Source organism: Oncorhynchus tshawytscha, linkage group LG10, assembly GCF_018296145.1.
Source record: "Oncorhynchus tshawytscha isolate Ot180627B linkage group LG10, Otsh_v2.0, whole genome shotgun sequence".
Classification (NCBI taxonomy): domain Eukaryota; kingdom Metazoa; phylum Chordata; class Actinopteri; order Salmoniformes; family Salmonidae; genus Oncorhynchus; species Oncorhynchus tshawytscha.
Window position 1 is genome coordinate 201,643 of NC_056438.1, and position 16,732 is coordinate 218,374.

At 37.5% G+C, this 16,732-nt stretch overlaps 1 protein-coding gene across 1 annotated transcript in view; it reads left to right on the forward strand.

Annotated features, from left to right (window-relative positions):
• The window catches only part of kif1c (kinesin family member 1C), a 95,419-nt gene that overhangs the window by 57,087 nt on the left and 21,600 nt on the right, over nucleotides 1-16,732 (forward strand). Inside the window, exons 14-17 of the mRNA XM_042327953.1 lie at nucleotides 6,525-6,600; nucleotides 6,698-6,777; nucleotides 11,871-11,965; nucleotides 12,682-12,765. Coding sequence (XP_042183887.1) covers nucleotides 6,525-6,600; nucleotides 6,698-6,777; nucleotides 11,871-11,965; nucleotides 12,682-12,765 — 335 coding nt within the window. The remainder of the gene's footprint in view (nucleotides 1-6,524; nucleotides 6,601-6,697; nucleotides 6,778-11,870; nucleotides 11,966-12,681; nucleotides 12,766-16,732) is intronic.

Below are 16,732 nucleotides of genomic sequence, written 5' to 3' on the forward strand. Positions count from 1 at the left end.
TATTATAGATGTTGTATTATAGATGTTGTTTTGTATTGTAGATGTTGTATTGTATTGTAGCTGTTGTATTATAGATGTTGTATTATAGATTTTGTATTATAGATGTTGTATTATAGATTTTGTATTATAGATTTTGTATTATAGATGTTGTATTATAGATGTTGTATTATAGATGTTGTATTGTATTGTAGATGTTGTATTGTAGATGTTGTATTGTAGATGTTGTATTATAGATGTTGTATTTTAGGTGTTGTATTATAGATGTTGTATTATAGATGTTGTATTATAGATGTTGTATTATAGGTGGTGTATTGTATTATAGATGTTGTGTTGTATTATAGATGTTGTATTATAGATGGTGTATTGTATTATAGATGTTGTATTGTATTATAGATGTTGTATTATAGATGTTGTATTATAGATGTTGTATTGTATTATAGATGTTGTGTTATAGATGTTGTATTATAGATGTTGTATTATAAATGTTGTATTATAGATGTTGAATTATAGATGTTGTATTATAGATGTTGTATTGTAGATGTTGTATTATAGATGTTGTATTGTATTATAGATGTTGTACTGTAGATTTTGTGTTGTATTATAGATGTTGTATTATAGATGTTGTATTGTGTTATAGATGTTGTATTGTAGATGTTGTATTGTATTATAGATGTTGTACTGTAGATTTTGTGTTGTATTATAGATGTTGTATTATAGATGTTGTAATGTATTATAGATGTTGTATTGTATTATATGTTGTATTGTATTATAGATGTTGTAATATAGATATTGTATTGTATTATAGATGTTGTATTATAGATGTTGTATTATAGATGTTTTGTATTGTAGATGTTGTATTGTATTATAGATGTTGTGTTGTATTATAGATATTGTATTATAGATGTTGTATTATAGATGTTGTGTTGTATTATAGATGTTGTATTATAGATGTTGTATTATAGATGTTGTGTTGTATTATAGATGTTGTATTATAGATGTTGTATTGTATTATAGATGTTGTATTGTAGATGTTGTATTATAGATGTGGTATTGTATTATAGATGTTGTATTATAGATGTTGTATTGTATTATAGATGTTGCATTATAGATGTTGTATTATAGATGTTTTATTGTATTATAGATGTTGTATTGTATTATAGATGTTGTATTATAGATGCTATATTGTATTATAGATGTTGTATTGTATTCTGTATGTTGTATTGTATTCTGTATGTTGTATTGTATTATAGATGTTGTATTATAGATGTTATATTATAGATGTTGTATTGTATTATATATGTTGTATTGTGTTATAGATGTTGTATTGTAGATGTTGTATTGTATTATAGATGTTGTATTATAGATTTTGTGTTGTATTATAGATGTTGTATTATAGATGTTGTAATGTATTATAGATGTTGTATTGTATTATAGATGTTGTATTATAGATGTTGTATTGTATTATAGATGTTGTATTGTGTTATAGATGTTGTATTATAGATGTTGTATTGTATTATAGCTTTTGTGTTGTATTATAGATGTTGTAATATAGATATTGTATTGTATTATAGATGTTGTATTGTATTATAGATGTTGTATTGTATTATAGATGTTGTATTGTATTATAGATGTTGTATTATAGATGTTGTATTATAGATGTTGTATTATAGATTTTGTATTATAGATGTTGTATTATAGATGTTGTTTTGTATTGTAGATGTTGTATTGTATTATAGATGTTGTGTTGTATTATAGATGTTGTATTATAGATGTTGTATTATAGATGTTGTATTATAGATGTTGTATTGTATTCTATATGTTGTATTGTATTATAGATGTTGTATTATATATGTTGTATTATAGATGTTGTATTGTATTATAGATGTTGTATTGTGTTATAGATGTTGTATTATAGATGTTGTATTATAGATGTTGTATTGTATTATAGATGTTGTATTATAGATGTTGTAATGTATTATAGATGTTGTGTTGTATTATAGATGTTGTATTGTGTTATAGATGTTGTATTATAGATGTTGTATTATAGATGTTGTATTGTATTATAGATGTTGTATTGTATTATAGATGTTGTATTATAGCTTTTGTGTTGTATTATAGATGTTGTAATATAGATATTGTATTATAGATGTTGTATAATAGATGTTGTATTATAGATGTTGTATTACAGATGTTGTATTACAGATGTTGTATTATAGATGTTGTATTATAGATGTTGTATTATAGATGTTGTATTATAGATTTTGTGTTGTATTATAGATGTTGTAATATAGATATTGTATAATAGATTTTGTATTATAGATTTTGTATTATAGATGTTGTATTATAGATGTTGTTTTGTATTGTAGATGTTGTATTGTATTGTAGCTGTTGTATTATAGATGTTGTATTATAGATTTTGTATTATAGATGTTGTATTATAGATTTTGTATTATAGATTTTGTATTATAGATGTTGTATTATAGATGTTGTATTATAGATGTTGTATTGTATTGTAGATGTTGTATTGTAGATGTTGTATTATAGATGTTGTATTATAGGTGTTGTATTATAGATGTTGTATTATAGATGTTGTATTGTATTATAGATGTTGTATTATAGATGTTGTATTATAGGTGGTGTATTGTATTATAGATGTTGTGTTGTATTATAGATGTTGTATTATAGATGTTGTATTATAGACGGTGTATTGTATTATAGATGTTGTATTATAGATGTTGTATTATAGATGTTGTATTGTATTATAGATGTTGTGTTATAGATGTTGTATTATAAATGTTGTATTATAGATGTTGTATTATAGATGTTGAATTATAGATGTTGTATTATAGATGTTGTATTGTGTTATAGATGTTGTATTGTAGATGTTGTATTATAGATGTTGTATTGTATTATAGATGTTGTACTGTAGATTTTGTGTTGTATTATAGATGTTGTATTATAGATGTTGTAATGTATTATAGATGTTGTATTGTATTATATGTTGTATTGTATTATAGATGTTGTAATATAGATATTGTATTGTATTGTAGATGTTGTATTGTATTATAGATGTTGTGTTGTATTATAGATATTGTATTATAGATGTTGTATTATAGATGTTGTATTATAGATGTTGTATTATAGATGTTGTTTTGTATTGTAGATGTTGTATTGTATTATAGATGTTGTGTTGTATTATAGATATTGTATTATAGATGTTGTATTATAGATGTTGTGTGTATTATAGATGTTGTATTATAGATGTTGTATTATAGATGTTGTGTTGTATTATAGATGTTGTATTATAGATGTTGTATTGTATTATAAATGTTGTATTGTAGATGTTGTATTATAGATGTTGTATTATAGATGTGGTATTGTATTATAGATGTTGTATTGTGTTATAGATGTTGTATTATAGATGTTGCATTATAGATGTTGTATTGTATTATAGATGTTGTATTGTATCATAGATGTTGTATTATAGATGCTATATTGTATTATAGATGTTGTATTGTATTATAGATGTTGTATTGTATTCTATATGTTGTATTGTATTATAGATGTTGTATTATAGATGTTATATTATAGATGTTGTATTGTATTATATATGTTGTATTGTGTTATAGATGTTGTATTGTAGATGTTGTATTGTATTATAGATGTTGTATTATAGATTTTGTGTTGTATTATAGATGTTGTAATGTATTATAGATGTTGTATTGTATTATATGTTGTATTATAGATGTTGTATTGTATTATAGATGTTGTATTGTGTTATAGATGTTGTATTATAGATGTTGTATTGTATTATAGAAGTTGTATTGTATTATAGATTTTGTGTTGTATTATAGATGTTGTATTGTATTATAGATGTTGTATTGTATTATAGATGGTGTATTATAGATGTTGTATTATAGATGTTGTATTATAGATGTTGTATTATAGATTTTGTATTATAGATGTTGTATTATAGATGTTGTTTTGTATTGTAGATGTTTTATTGTATTATAGATGTTGTGTTGTATTATAGATGTTGTATTATAGATTTTGTATTATAGATGTTGAATTGTAGATGTTGTATTATAGATGTTGTATTATAGATGTTGTGTTGTATTATAGAAGTTGTATTATAGATGTTGTGTTGTATTATAGAAGTTGTATTATAGATGTTGTATTGTATTATAGATGTTGTATTGTGGATGTTGTATTATAGATGTTGTATTGTATTATAGATGTTGTATTGTATTATAGATGTTGTATTATAGATGTTGTATTATAGATTTTGTATTATAGATGTTGTATTATAGATGTTGTATTATAGATTTTGTATTATAGATGTTGTATTATAGATGTTGTTTTGTATTGTAGATGTTGTATTGTATTATAGATGTTGTGTTGTATTATAGATGTTGTATTATAGATGTTGTATTATAGATGTTGTATTATAGATGTTGTATTATAGATGTTGTATTATAGATTTTGTATTATAGATGTTGTATTATAGATGTTGTATTATAGATTTTGTATTATAGATGTTGTATTATAGATGTTGTTTTGTATTGTAGATGTTGTATTGTATTATAGATGTTGTGTTGTATTATAGATGTTGTATTATAGATGTTGTATTATAGATGTTGTATTGTAGATGTTGTATTGTATTATAGATGTTGTATTGTGGATGTTGTATTATAGATGTTGTATTGTATTATATATGTTGTATTGTATTTTAGATGTTGTATTATAGATGTTGTATTGTATTATAGATGTTGTATTGTATTATAGATGTTGTATTATAGATGTTGTATTATAGATGTTGTATTGTGGATGTTGTATTATAGATGTTGTATTGTATTATATATGTTGTATTGTATTATAGATGTTGTATTATAGATGTTGTATTATAGATGTTGTATTGTATTATATATGTTGTATTGTATTTTAGATGTTGTATTATAGATGTTGTATTGTATTTTAGATGTTGTATTATAGATGTTGTATTGTATTATAGATGTTGTATTATAGATGTTGTATTATAGATGTTGTATTGTATTATAGATGTTGTATTGTATTATTGGTATTGTATTATAGATGTTGTATTATAGATGTTGTATTGTATTATAGATGTTGTATTATAGATGTTGTATTGTATTGTAGATGTTGTATTGTATTATTGGTATTGTATTATAGATGTTGTATTGTATTATAGATGTTGTATTATAGATGTTGTTTTGTATTGTAGATGTTGTATTGTATTATAGATGTTGTGTTGTATTATAGATGTTGTATTATAGATGTTGTATTATAGATGTTGTATTATAGATGTTGTATTGTATTATAGATGTTGTATTGTGGATGTTGTATTATAGATGTTGTATTGTATTATATATGTTGTATTGTATTTTATATGTTGTATTGTATTTTAGATGTTGTATTATAGATGTTGTATTGTATTATAGATGTTGTATTGTATTATAGATGTTGTATTATAGATGTTGTATTATAGATGTTGTATTATAGATGTTGTATTGTGGATGTTGTATTATAGATGTTGTATTGTATTATATATGTTGTATTGTATTATAGATGTTGTATTATAGATGTTGTATTGTGGATGTTGTATTATAGATGTTGTATTGTATTATATATGTTGTATTGTATTTTAGATGTTGTATTATAGATGTTGTATTGTATTTTAGATGTTGTATTATAGATGTTGTATTGTATTATAGATGTTGTATTATAGATGTTGTATTATAGATGTTGTATTGTATTATAGATGTTGTATTGTATTATTGGTATTGTATTATAGATGTTGTATTATAGATGTTGTATTGTATTATAGATGTTGTATTATAGATGTTGTATTGTATTGTAGATGTTGTATTGTATTATTGGTATTGTATTATAGATGTTGTATTGTATTATAGATGTTGTATTATAGATGTTGTATTGTATTATTGGTATTGTATTATAGATGGTGTATTGTATTATAGATGTTGTATTGTATTATAGATGGTGTATTGTATTATAGATGTTGTATTATAGATGTTGTATTGTATTATAGATGTTGTATTATAGATGTTGTGTTGTATTATAGATGTTGTGTTGTGTTATGGATGTTGTATTGTATTATAGATGTTGTATTATATATGTTGTCTTTGTCCCCCTCCCCTTTATGCCTCCCCGTCCCCCAGAGAGGGTATTCTAGATGTTGTCTTTATGCCCCCCCCAGAGAGGGTATTATAGATGTTGTCTTTATGTCCCCCCCACCCCCAGAGAGGGTATTATAGATGTTGTCTTTATGTCCGTCCCCCCCCCAGAGAGGGTATTATAGATGTTGTCTTTATGTCCCCCAGAGAGGGTATTCTAGGTGTTGTCTTTATGTCCCGTCCCCCCAGAGAGGGTATTATAGATGTTGTCTTTATGTCCGTCCCCCACCAGAGAGGGTATTATAGATGTTGTCTTTATGTCCGTCCCCCCAGAAAGGGTATTATAGATGTTGTCTTTATGTGACCCCCCAGAGAGTCTCTGCTGGCTGAGATGGGAGTGTCCATTAAAGAAGATGGAGGAACATTAGGGGTGTTCTCTCCTAAAGGGGTACGACACACACACACACCTACGCATGCACACACACACACTCTATTCTATCTAATCTGGTAACTGTGTGATCATGTTGTGTTTGTGTGTGTTCCAGACTCCCCACCTGGTGAATCTGAACGAGGATCCTCTGATGTCAGAATGTCTGCTGTACTACATCAAGGAGGGAGTCACCAGGTTAGTTCAAAACTGGCCCCGGTCAACAATACTGGCCCCGGTCAACAATACTGGCCCCGGTCAACAATACTGGCCCCGGTCAACAATACTAGCCCCGGTCAACAATACTGGCCCCGGTCAACAATACTGGCCCCGGTCAACAATACTGGCCCCGGTCAACAATACTGACCACGGTCAACAATACTGACCACGGTCAACAATACTGGCCCCGGTCAACAATACTGCCCCGGTTCAGGTCTACAATACTGGCCCCGGTTCAGGTCTACAATACTGGCCCCTGTCCAGGTCTACAATCCTGGCCCCGGTTCAGGTCAACAATACTGGCCCCGGTTCAGGTCTACAATACTGGCCCAGGTCTACAATACTGGCCCAGGTCAACAATTCTGGCCCCGGTTCAGGTCTACAATACTGTCCCCTGTCCAGGTCAACAATACTGGCCCCGGTTCAGGTCTACAATCCTGGCCCCGGTTCAGGTCTACAATACTGGCCCCGGTTGAGGTCTACAATCCTGGCCCCGGTTCAGGTCTACAATACTGGCCCAGGTCTACAATACTGGCCCATGTCTACAATACTGGCCCCGGTTCAGGTCTACAATACTGGCCCCGGTTGAGGTCTACAATACTGGCCCCGGTTCAGGTCTACAATACTGGCCCAGGTCTACAATACTGGCCCAGGTCAACAATACTGCCCCGGTTCAGGTCTACAATACTGGCCCCGGTTCAGGTCTACAATACTGGCCCCGGTTCAGGTCTACAATACTGGCCCCGGTTCAGGTCTACAATCCTGGCCCCGGTTCAGGTCTACAATACTGGCCCCGGTTCAGGTCTACAATACTGGCCCCAGTTCAGGTCTACAATACTGGCCCCGGTTCAGGTCTGCAATACTGGCCCCGGTTCAGGTCTGCCATCCTGGCCCCGGTTCAGGTCTACAATACTGGCCCATGTCTACAATACTGGCCCCGGTTCAGGTCTACAATACTGGCCCCGGTTCAGGTCTACAATACTGGCCCATGTCTACAATACTGGCCCCGGTTCAGGTCTACAATACTGGCCCAGGTCTACAATACTGGCCCCTGTCCAGGTCAACAATACTGGCCCCGGTTCAGGTCTACAATCCTGGCCCCGGTTCAGGTCTACAATACTGGCCCCGGTTCAGGTCTACAATCCTGGCCCCGGTTCAGGTCTACAATACTGGCCCAGGTCTACAATACTGGCCCATGTCTACAATACTGGCCCCGGTTCAGGTCTACAATACTGGCCCCGGTTCAGGTCTACAATACTGGCCCCGGTTCAGGTCTACAATACTGTTCGGTTCAGGTCTACAATACTGGCCCAGGTCTACAATACTGGCCCGGTTCAGGTCTACAATACTGGCCCCGGTTCAGGTCTACAATACTGGCCCATGTCTACAATACTGGCCCCGGTTCAGGTCTACAATACTGGCCCCGGTTCAGGTCTACAATACTGGCCCCGGTTCAGGTCTACAATACTGGCACCGGTTCAGGTCTGCAATTCTGGCCCCGGTTCAGGTCTGCAATCCTGGCCCCGGTTCAGGTCTACAATACTGGCCCATGTCTACAATACTGTCCCCGGTTCAGGTCTACAATACTGGCCCAGGTCTACAATACTGCCCCGGTTCAGGTCTACAATACTGGCCCCGGTTCAGGTCTACAATACTGGCCACGGTCAACAATACTGGCCACGGTCAACAATACTGGCCACGGTCAACAATACTGGCCACGGTCAACAATACTGGCCCCGGTCAACAATACTGGCCCCGGTCAACAATACTGGCCCCGGTCAACAATACTGGCTCCGGTCAACAATACTGACCACGGTCAACAATACTGCCCCGGTTCAGGTCTACAATACTGGCCCCGGTTCAGGTCAACAATACTGGCCCCGGTTCAGGTCTACAATACTGGCCCAGGTTCAGGTCAACAATACTGGCCCCGGTTCAGGTCTACAATACTGGCCCATGTCTACAATACTGGCCCCGGTTCAGGTCTACAATACTGGCCCCGGTTCAGGTCTACAATACTGGCCCATGTCTACAATACTGGCCCCGGTTCAGGTCTACAATACTGGCCCAGGTCTACAATACTGGCCCCTGTCCAGGTCAACAATACTGGCCCCGGTTCAGGTCTACAATCCTGGCCCCGGTTCAGGTCTACAATACTGGCCCCGGTTCAGGTCTACAATCCTGGCCCCGGTTCAGGTCTACAATACTGGCCCAGGTCTACAATACTGGCCCATGTCTACAATACTGGCCCCGGTTCAGGTCTACAATACTGGCCCCGGTTCAGGTCTACAATACTGGCCCCGGTTCAGGTCTACAATACTGTTCCGGTTCAGGTCTACAATACTGGCCCAGGTCTACAATACTGGCCCGGTTCAGGTCTACAATACTGGCCCCGGTTCAGGTCTACAATACTGGCCCATGTCTACAATACTGGCCCCGGTTCAGGTCTACAATACTGGCCCCGGTTCAGGTCTACAATACTGGCCCCGGTTCAGGTCTACAATACTGGCACCGGTTCAGGTCTGCAATTCTGGCCCCGGTTCAGGTCTGCAATCCTGGCCCCGGTTCAGGTCTACAATACTGGCCCATGTCTACAATACTGTCCCCGGTTCAGGTCTACAATACTGGCCCAGGTCTACAATACTGCCCCGGTTCAGGTCTACAATACTGGCCCCGGTTCAGGTCTACAATACTGGCCACGGTCAACAATACTGGCCACGGTCAACAATACTGGCCACGGTCAACAATACTGGCCACGGTCAACAATACTGGCCCCGGTCAACAATACTGGCCCCGGTCAACAATACTGGCCCGGTCAACAATACTGGCTCCGGTCAACAATACTGACCACGGTCAACAATACTGCCCCGGTTCAGGTCTACAATACTGGCCCCGGTTCAGGTCAACAATACTGGCCCCGGTTCAGGTCTACAATACTGGCCCAGGTTCAGGTCAACAATACTGGCCCCGGTTCAGGTCTACAATACTGACCACGGTCAACAATACTGCCCGGTTCAGGTCTACAATACTGGCCCCGGTTCAGGTCTACAATACTGCCCCGGTTCAGGTCTACAATACTGGCCCCGGTTCAGGTCTACAATACTGGCCCCGGTTCAGGTCTACAATACTGGCCCCGGTTCAGGTCTACAATCCTGGCCCCGGTTCAGGTCTACAATACTGGCCCCGGTTCAGGTCTACAATACTGGCCCCAGTTCAGGTCTACAATACTGGCCCCGGTTCAGGTCTGCAATACTGGCCCCGGTTCAGGTCTGCCATCCTGGCCCCGGTTCAGGTCTACAATACTGGCCCATGTCTACAATACTGGCCCCGGTTCAGGTCTACAATACTGGCCCCGGTTCAGGTCTACAATACTGGCCCATGTCTACAATACTGGCCCCGGTTCAGGTCTACAATACTGGCCCAGGTCTACAATACTGGCCCCTGTCCAGGTCAACAATACTGGCCCCGGTTCAGGTCTACAATCCTGGCCCCGGTTCAGGTCTACAATACTGGCCCCGGTTCAGGTCTACAATCCTGGCCCCGGTTCAGGTCTACAATACTGGCCCAGGTCTACAATACTGGCCCATGTCTACAATACTGGCCCCGGTTCAGGTCTACAATACTGGCCCCGGTTCAGGTCTACAATACTGGCCCCGGTTCAGGTCTACAATACTGTTCCGGTTCAGGTCTACAATACTGGCCCAGGTCTACAATACTGGCCCGGTTCAGGTCTACAATACTGGCCCCGGTTCAGGTCTACAATACTGGCCCATGTCTACAATACTGGCCCCGGTTCAGGTCTACAATACTGGCCCCGGTTCAGGTCTACAATACTGGCCCCGGTTCAGGTCTACAATACTGGCACCGGTTCAGGTCTGCAATTCTGGCCCCGGTTCAGGTCTGCAATCCTGGCCCCGGTTCAGGTCTACAATACTGGCCCATGTCTACAATACTGTCCCCGGTTCAGGTCTACAATACTGGCCCAGGTCTACAATACTGCCCCGGTTCAGGTCTACAATACTGGCCCCGGTTCAGGTCTACAATACTGGCCACGGTCAACAATACTGGCCACGGTCAACAATACTGGCCACGGTCAACAATACTGGCCACGGTCAACAATACTGGCCCCGGTCAACAATACTGGCCCGGTCAACAATACTGGCCCCGGTCAACAATACTGGCCCGGTCAACAATACTGACCACGGTCAACAATACTGCCCGGTTCAGGTCTACAATACTGGCCCCGGTTCAGGTCAACAATACTGGCCCCGGTTCAGGTCTACAATACTGGCCCAGGTCTACAATACTGGCCCCGGTTCAGGTCTACAATACTGGCCCAGGTCAACAATTCTGGCCCCGGTTCAGGTCTACAATACTGTCCCCTGTCCAGGTCAACAATACTGGCCCCGGTTCAGGTCTACAATCCTGGCCCCGGTTCAGGTCAACAATACTGGCCCCGGTTCAGGTCTACAATCCTGGCCCCGGTTCAGGTCTACAATACTGGCCCAGGTCTACAATACTGGCCCATGTCTACAATACTGGCCCCGGTTCAGGTCTACAATACTGGCCCCGGTTCAGGTCTACAATACTGCCCCGGTTCAGGTCTACAATACTGGCCCCGGTTCAGGTCAACAATACTGGCCCCGGTTCAGGTCTACAATACTGGCCCAGGTCTACAATCCTGGCCCCGGTTCAGGTCTACAATACTGGCCCAGGTCTACAATACTGGCCCATGTCTACAATACTGGCCCCGGTTCAGGTCTACAATACTGCCCCGGTTCAGGTCTACAATACTGGCCCCGGTTCAGGTCTACAATCCTGGCCCCGGTTCAGGTCTACAATCCTGGCCCCGGTTCAGGTCTACAATACTGGCCCAGGTCTACAATACTGGCCCATGTCTACAATACTGGCCCCGGTTCAGGTCTACAATACTGGCCCCGGTGTAGGTCTGCAATACTGGCCCCGGTTCAGGTCTACAATTCTGGCCCCGGTTCAGGTCTACAATCCTGGCCCCGGTTCAGGTCTACAGGATATCAGACTGAGTGATGTAATATCATATTATTCTCCCCCAGGGTTGGTCAACAGGATGTGGACATCAGACTCTCTGGTCAGTTCATCAAGGAACAACACTGTGTCTTCTACAGTCACACCAACCACCAAGGAGAGGGTAAGACTGTGTGTGTGTTTGGAGGAACGTATTTCAGCGTTTGCATGGTTGGGGACACATTTGGGTTGTAGTGTGTGTGTGTGTGTGTGTGGGGGCAGTTTGTGTGTGTGTGTGTTTGTGTGGGGTAGTGACATTCTTTCTGTCTCTCTCCGTTTGGAAAAGTTTGCCGGGAAATCTGTCAGGTATCGTTTCTACGACAACATTCCCTTGCGTCTCCATGGTGATGCCATCCTCATTCCACACTCATGTTTCCTGAGACCTCCTCACCCTCCACTCTCCACTACCATGTGTGTGTCTGTGTGTGTGTGTTTCATACACTTCCTCTAGTACCTGTGTGTTGTCATATTGGTTATTTAAGTGGAAGGAACCAGACAAGTGTCAATTCTAAAAGTGTTTATTGTTTCAGTGTTGGGCGAACATTGAAACCTTTATTGTTCCAGTGTTGGGTGAACATTGAAACCTGTATTGTTTCAGTGTTGGGTGAACATTGAAACCTTTATTGTTCCAGTGTTGGGTGAACATTGAAACCTTTATTGTTTCAGTGTTGGGTGAACATTGAAACCTTTATTGTTTCAGTGTTGGGTGAACATTGAAGGGCCTTTTCTGGAGTTGGACTTTGTGTTTGCTAGTTCTAAAACATCTCTCTCTCTCTCTCTGTGTGTGTGTGTGTGTGTGTGTGTGTGTGTGTGTGTGTGTGTGTGTGCTCGCATGTGTAGTCATAGTAACCCTGGAACCTCTGGAGGGGGCAGAGACTTATGTCAATGGGAAACAGATCACAGAAGCGCTGGTGCTAAAACAAGGTACACACTCCTCTGTGTGTGTGTGTGTGTGTGTGTGTGTGTGTGTGTGTGTGTGTAAAATACTTGTCGTTTCATGTGGAACGTTCTGTTTACTGGTGTTGTAAACCTCATCCTGTGACACACTGAGCAGACAGCAGCACACCTGGCGAAATGAAAAGCATTCAAATTGACCTCCAACAACTCTCAAATCAAAAAATCAAATCAAATCAAATTTTATTTGTCACATACACATGGTTAGCAGATGTTAATGCGAGTGTAGCGAAATGCTTGTGCTTCTAGTTCCGACAATGCAGTAATAACGAGCAAGTAATCTAACTAACAATTCCAAAAAAAAAACTACTGTCATACACAGTGTAAGGGGATAAAGAATATGTACATAAGGATATATGAATGAGTGATGGTACAGAGCAGCATAGGCAAGATACAGTAGATGATATCGAGTACAGTATATACATATGAGATAAGTAAGTAAACCAAGTGGCATAGTTAAAGTGGCTAGTGATACATGTATTACATAAGGATGCAGTCGATGATATAGAGTACAGTATCAACGTATGCATATGAGATGAACAATGTAGGGTAAGTAACATTATATAAGGTAGCATTGTTTAAAGTGGCTAGTGATATATTTACATCATTTCCCATCAATTCCCATGATTAAAGTGGCTGGAGTAGAGTCAGTGTCAATTGACAGTGTGTTGGCAGTAGCCACTCAATGTTAGTGGTTGCTGTTTAACAGTCTGATGGCCTTGAGATAGAACTCCAAGAACTGTGTGGAATTCCACTTCTAACTCATCACTTTGAGTTCAACTGTTAAACTATATGAGATGAGATTGGATTTTCCAGTGGAAATCATTTAGTCATCCTTATAGCGATTCACTATTTCCACCACTACTGCAGTCACTACTACGACTACAACTACTACAGTTACTATTACAACTACTACTGTTACTACTACTACTACTACTACTACTACTACTACAACTACTACAACTACTACTGTTACTATTACAACTACTACTGTTACTACTACTACTACTGTTACTACTACTACTACTACTACAACTACTCCTACTGTTAGTAACAGTAGTAGTAGTAGCAGTAGTATTACTACTACAACTACTACTGTTACTACTACTACAACAACTGTTACTACTACTACTGTTACTACTACTATTGCTACTGTTACTACTACTACCACTGTTACTACTACTACTGTTACTACTACAACTACTACTGTTACTACTAATACTACTGCTACTACTACTACTACTACTACTACTACTGCTACTACTACTACTGTTACTACTACTGCTACAACTACTTCTGTTACTACTACTGTTACTACTACTACTACTACTGTTACTACTACTACTACTACTACTACTACTACAACTACTGTTGTTACTACTACTACTACTACTACTACTACTACTGTTACTACTACTACTACTACTGGTACTACTACTATTGCTACTGTTACTACTACTTCTACTGTTACTACTACTACTACTACTACTGTTACTACTACTACAACTACTACTGTTACTACTACTACTACTACTGTTACTACTACTACTACTGTTACTACTACTACTGTTACTACTACTACTACTACTACTACTGTTACTACTAATACTACTGCTACTACTACTACTACTGCTACAACTACTACTGTTACTACTACTACTACTACTGTTACTACTGCTACTGCTACTGTTACTACTGCTACTACTACTGTTACTACTACTCCTACTGTTACTACTACTACTGCTACTGTTACTACTGCTACTACTACTGTTACTACTACTACTACTGCTACTGTTACTACTGCTACTACTACTGTTACTACTACTGTTACTACTGCTACTACTACTGTTACTCTATTACTGCTACTGTTACTACTACTACTGTTACTACTACTGCTACTGTTACTACTGCTACTACTACTGCTACTACTACTGTTACTACTACTACTGTTACTACTACCACTGTTACTACTACTACTACTACTGTTACTACTACTACTACTGTTACTACTACTGTTACTACTGCTACTACTACTGCTACTACTACTGTTACTACTACTACTGTTACTACTACTACTACTACTGTTACTACTACTACTGCTACTACTACTGTTACTACTACTACTGCTACTACTACTACTACTGTTACTACTACTACTGTTACTACTACTACTACTGTTACTACTACTGTTACTACTGCTACTACTACTGTTACTACTACTACTACTACTGCTACTGTTACTACTACTACTGTTACTACTACTACTACTGCTACTACTACTACTGTTACTCCCACTGCTACTACTACTGTTACTACTACTGTTACTACTACTACTACTACTACTGTTACTACTACTACTGTTACTACCACTACTACTGTTACTACTACTACTGTTACTATTACTACTACTACTACTACTGTTACTACTACTAATACTAATGGTACTACTGTTACCGCTACAAATACAACTGTCACCACTACTACTACTAATACTTCTGTTACTACTTCTACTGCTACTACTACTACTGTTACCACTACTGTTACCACTACTAATACTACTGTTACTACTACTGTTACTACTAATGCTACTGTTACCACTACTACTGCTACTACTAATACTAATGTTGCCACTACTACTACCGTTACTACTACCAGTACTACTATGAATACTACTACTGTTACTACACCTACTACTACTAATACTAATGTTACTACCACTACTATTACTAATACTACTGTTACTACTACTACTATGAATACTACCATTACCACTACTAATACTACTATTGCTACTACTGTTACTACTACTGTTACTACAACTACTGTTACTACTACTACTACTGTTACTACTACTGTTACTGCTACTCCTGCTGCTGCTACTACTACCACTACTACTACTAATACTACTGTTACTACTAATACTACTACTAATACTACTGTTACTACTACTGTTACTACTGCTACTACTACTACTGTTACTACTGCTACTACTACTATTACTACTACAACTACTATTACTACTACTACTGTTACCTCCCCAACAATTACTGCTACTACTACTACTACTGTTACTACTACTCCTACTACTACTCATGCTACTACTGCTACTACTAATACTACTACTAATAATACTGTTACTACTACCAATACTACTACTGCTACTACTGTTACTACTACTACTACTACTACTACAACTACTATTACTACTACTACTGTTACTACTACTGTTACTACTACTACTGCTACTGTTACTACTACTACTACTACTACTGTTACTACTACTACTGTTACTACTAGTACTACTACTGTTACTACTACTGTTACTACTGCTACTACTACTGTTACTACTACTACTACTACTGCTACTGTTACTACTACTACTGTTACTACTACTACTACTGCTACTACTACTACTGTTACTCCCACTGCTACTACTACTGTTACTACTACTGTTACTACTACTACTACTACTACTGTTACTACTACTACTGTTACTACCACTACTACTGTTACTACTACTACTGTTACTATTACTACTACTACTACTACTGTTACTACTACTAATACTAATGGTACTACTGTTACCGCTACAAATACAACTGTCACCACTACTACTACTAATACTTCTGTTACTACTTCTACTGCTACTACTACTACTGTTACCACTACTGTTACCACTACTAATACTACTGTTACTACTACTGTTACTACTAATGCTACTGTTACCACTACTACTGCTACTACTAATACTAATGTTGCCACTACTACTACCGTTACTACTACCAGTACTACTATGAATACTACTACTGTTACTACACTACTACTAATACTAATGTTACTACCACTACTATTACTAATACTACTGTTACTACTACTACTATGAATACTACCATTACCACTACTAATACTACTATTGCTACTACTGTTACTACTACTG